Source organism: Gastrolobium bilobum, unplaced genomic scaffold (assembly GCF_033153095.1).
Source record: "Gastrolobium bilobum isolate Gb01-03AN ecotype WA unplaced genomic scaffold, APGP_CSIRO_Gbil_v1 utg2803, whole genome shotgun sequence".
NCBI classification, from domain to species: Eukaryota; Viridiplantae; Streptophyta; class Magnoliopsida; order Fabales; family Fabaceae; genus Gastrolobium; species Gastrolobium bilobum.
This window is the reverse complement of record NW_026898379.1, coordinates 443,167-445,241: the sequence shown is the minus strand read 5'-3', so window position 1 is coordinate 445,241 and position 2,075 is coordinate 443,167. Positions and strand designations below refer to the sequence as shown.

Below are 2,075 nucleotides of genomic sequence, written 5' to 3'. Positions count from 1 at the left end.
CCCACCAACTTTCCACCAACCCCCGTTTTGCAATTGCGACGGCGTATTTTTTATTGTTTATTTTGTTAACACTTTTTAGTAATAAATTCAATTCCAATTTAATTTAATATTAATTAAAAAAGAAACTTGCCTTTTTTATTTCTTAAATTAAAGGTTTTACATTCTATGTATATTCACCTAGGATTGTATGTATATCGACTTTTACTTAAAAAATCAATTTAATGCTGATCCAAATATAAAATAGTTTTATTTTTAAATTTTTTTTTTCTAAATAATAATGCATAATTTTTTTTTCTTACATTCATGCAAACAGAGATTAAAAACTCACTCTTCTATATATATGCACCTTCTTTGGATTTAGATCTTCGTCAAAAACACCTAAAAAATTAAAAAAGGGAAACTTTCAACGAGTCTTTTTCTTCCCCTCTGCATTTCTTTCTCTATTTTCTCTCACTTAACAATCTCTACAACTACCACCATTATGTCAATATCAATGGCAACTTCACCTCACACTCATCTTCTTCCCCAAAACCGGAATCACTTTTTCAAGAATCCCACTACCCACAACACCAATTTTATTACCCTTACCTCTCAACGAACCAACACGAGTTTCAAGCCCATCTCCATCAAATGCGCCACCACCCAAGCCCAACCGCTGACCCAGGATGGCCCACCGGCTCAGACCCATTCCCAAGATCGGGTCTTCAACTTCGCCGCCGGTCCCGCCACCCTGCCGGAGAAGGTTCTCCGGCAGGCCCAGTCTGAGCTCTACAACTGGCGCGGATCCGGCATGAGCGTGATGGAGATGAGCCACAGAGGCAAAGAATTCCTCTCCATAATCCAGAAAGCGGAGGCAGATCTGCGTACCCTTTTGGAAATCTCGTCGGAATATTCCGTCTTGTTCCTCCAAGGCGGCGCCACCACCCAGTTCGCCGCCCTGCCGCTTAACATCTGCAAAACCGGCGAACCGGCTGATTACCTTGTCACCGGTTCATGGAGCGACAAGGCCTTCAAGGAAGCTCAGAAGTTTTGCAAACCCAATGTGATTTGGTCTGGGAAACCGGAAAAGTACACAAAGATTCCATCTTTTGCTGATTTGGAGCAGAACCCAGATGCCAGGTATTTGCATATATGTGCAAATGAGACCATTCATGGTGTTGAATTCAAGGATTACCCAACACCCAAGAATCAAAATGGGATTTTGGTGGCTGATATGTCTTCAAATTTCTGCTCTAAGCCAGTGGATGTGTCCAAATTCGGAATGATCTATGCTGGTGCTCAGAAGAATGTGGGGCCCTCTGGGGTCACCATTGTGATCATAAGAAATGATCTGATTGGGAATGCTCAGGGTATGACCCCTGTTATGCTTGATTATAAGATACATGCTGAGAACAACTCACTTTACAATACCCCTCCTTGTTATGGCATTTACATGTGTGGGTTGGTGTTTGAGGACTTGTTGGAGCAAGGGGGTTTGAAAGAGGTTGAGAAGAAGAATAAGAAGAAAGCTGAGATTCTCTACAATGCTATTGATGAGAGCAAGGGCTTCTATAGATGCCCGGTTGAGATGTCAGTGAGGTCATTGATGAATGTGCCTTTCACATTGGAGAAATCAGAGTTGGAGGGTGAGTTTATCATGGAGGCTGCTAAGGAAAAGATGGTTCAGCTTAAGGGACATAGGTCGGTGGGTGGTATGAGAGCTTCGATTTACAATGCCATGCCTTTAGCTGGGGTTGAGAAGTTGGTGGCTTTCATGAAGGATTTCCAAGCCAAGCACACTTAGAGAAGGACACACTGATTCTTCCTATGCATTTTGTCTAATCTCCAGAGTGTCACTTATAAAAAGGTCTCCAGCAGTTTTGGCTTTTTTAACTTTTTGTGTGTCATGCTTTGTCCAAATTTGTGTCCTAGTTAGGATTTTTCATTTGCACTTTGACTTTGTTTTGGGATGGTTTTGATTTCAGCCAAAAGGGGAAGCCAAGGAGTTTAGTTTCGATTTTATTAATACATCTATTTTGAAAGTTTGTATGGTTTGAGTCCCATGTGAAATTGATATTAATGGATGTAAGATGAAA

The 2,075-nt window shown here is 41.2% G+C and overlaps 1 protein-coding gene across 1 annotated transcript; it reads left to right on the top strand.

Moving 5' to 3' along the window:
• The first annotated feature begins 481 nt into the window (after positions 1-481).
• Positions 482-2,075, top strand: LOC133315477 (phosphoserine aminotransferase 2, chloroplastic-like). The gene has a single exon (XM_061517105.1). The coding sequence runs from the start codon at positions 482-484 to the stop codon at positions 1,781-1,783; it is 1,302 nt and encodes a 433-aa protein (XP_061373089.1). The 3' UTR covers positions 1,784-2,075.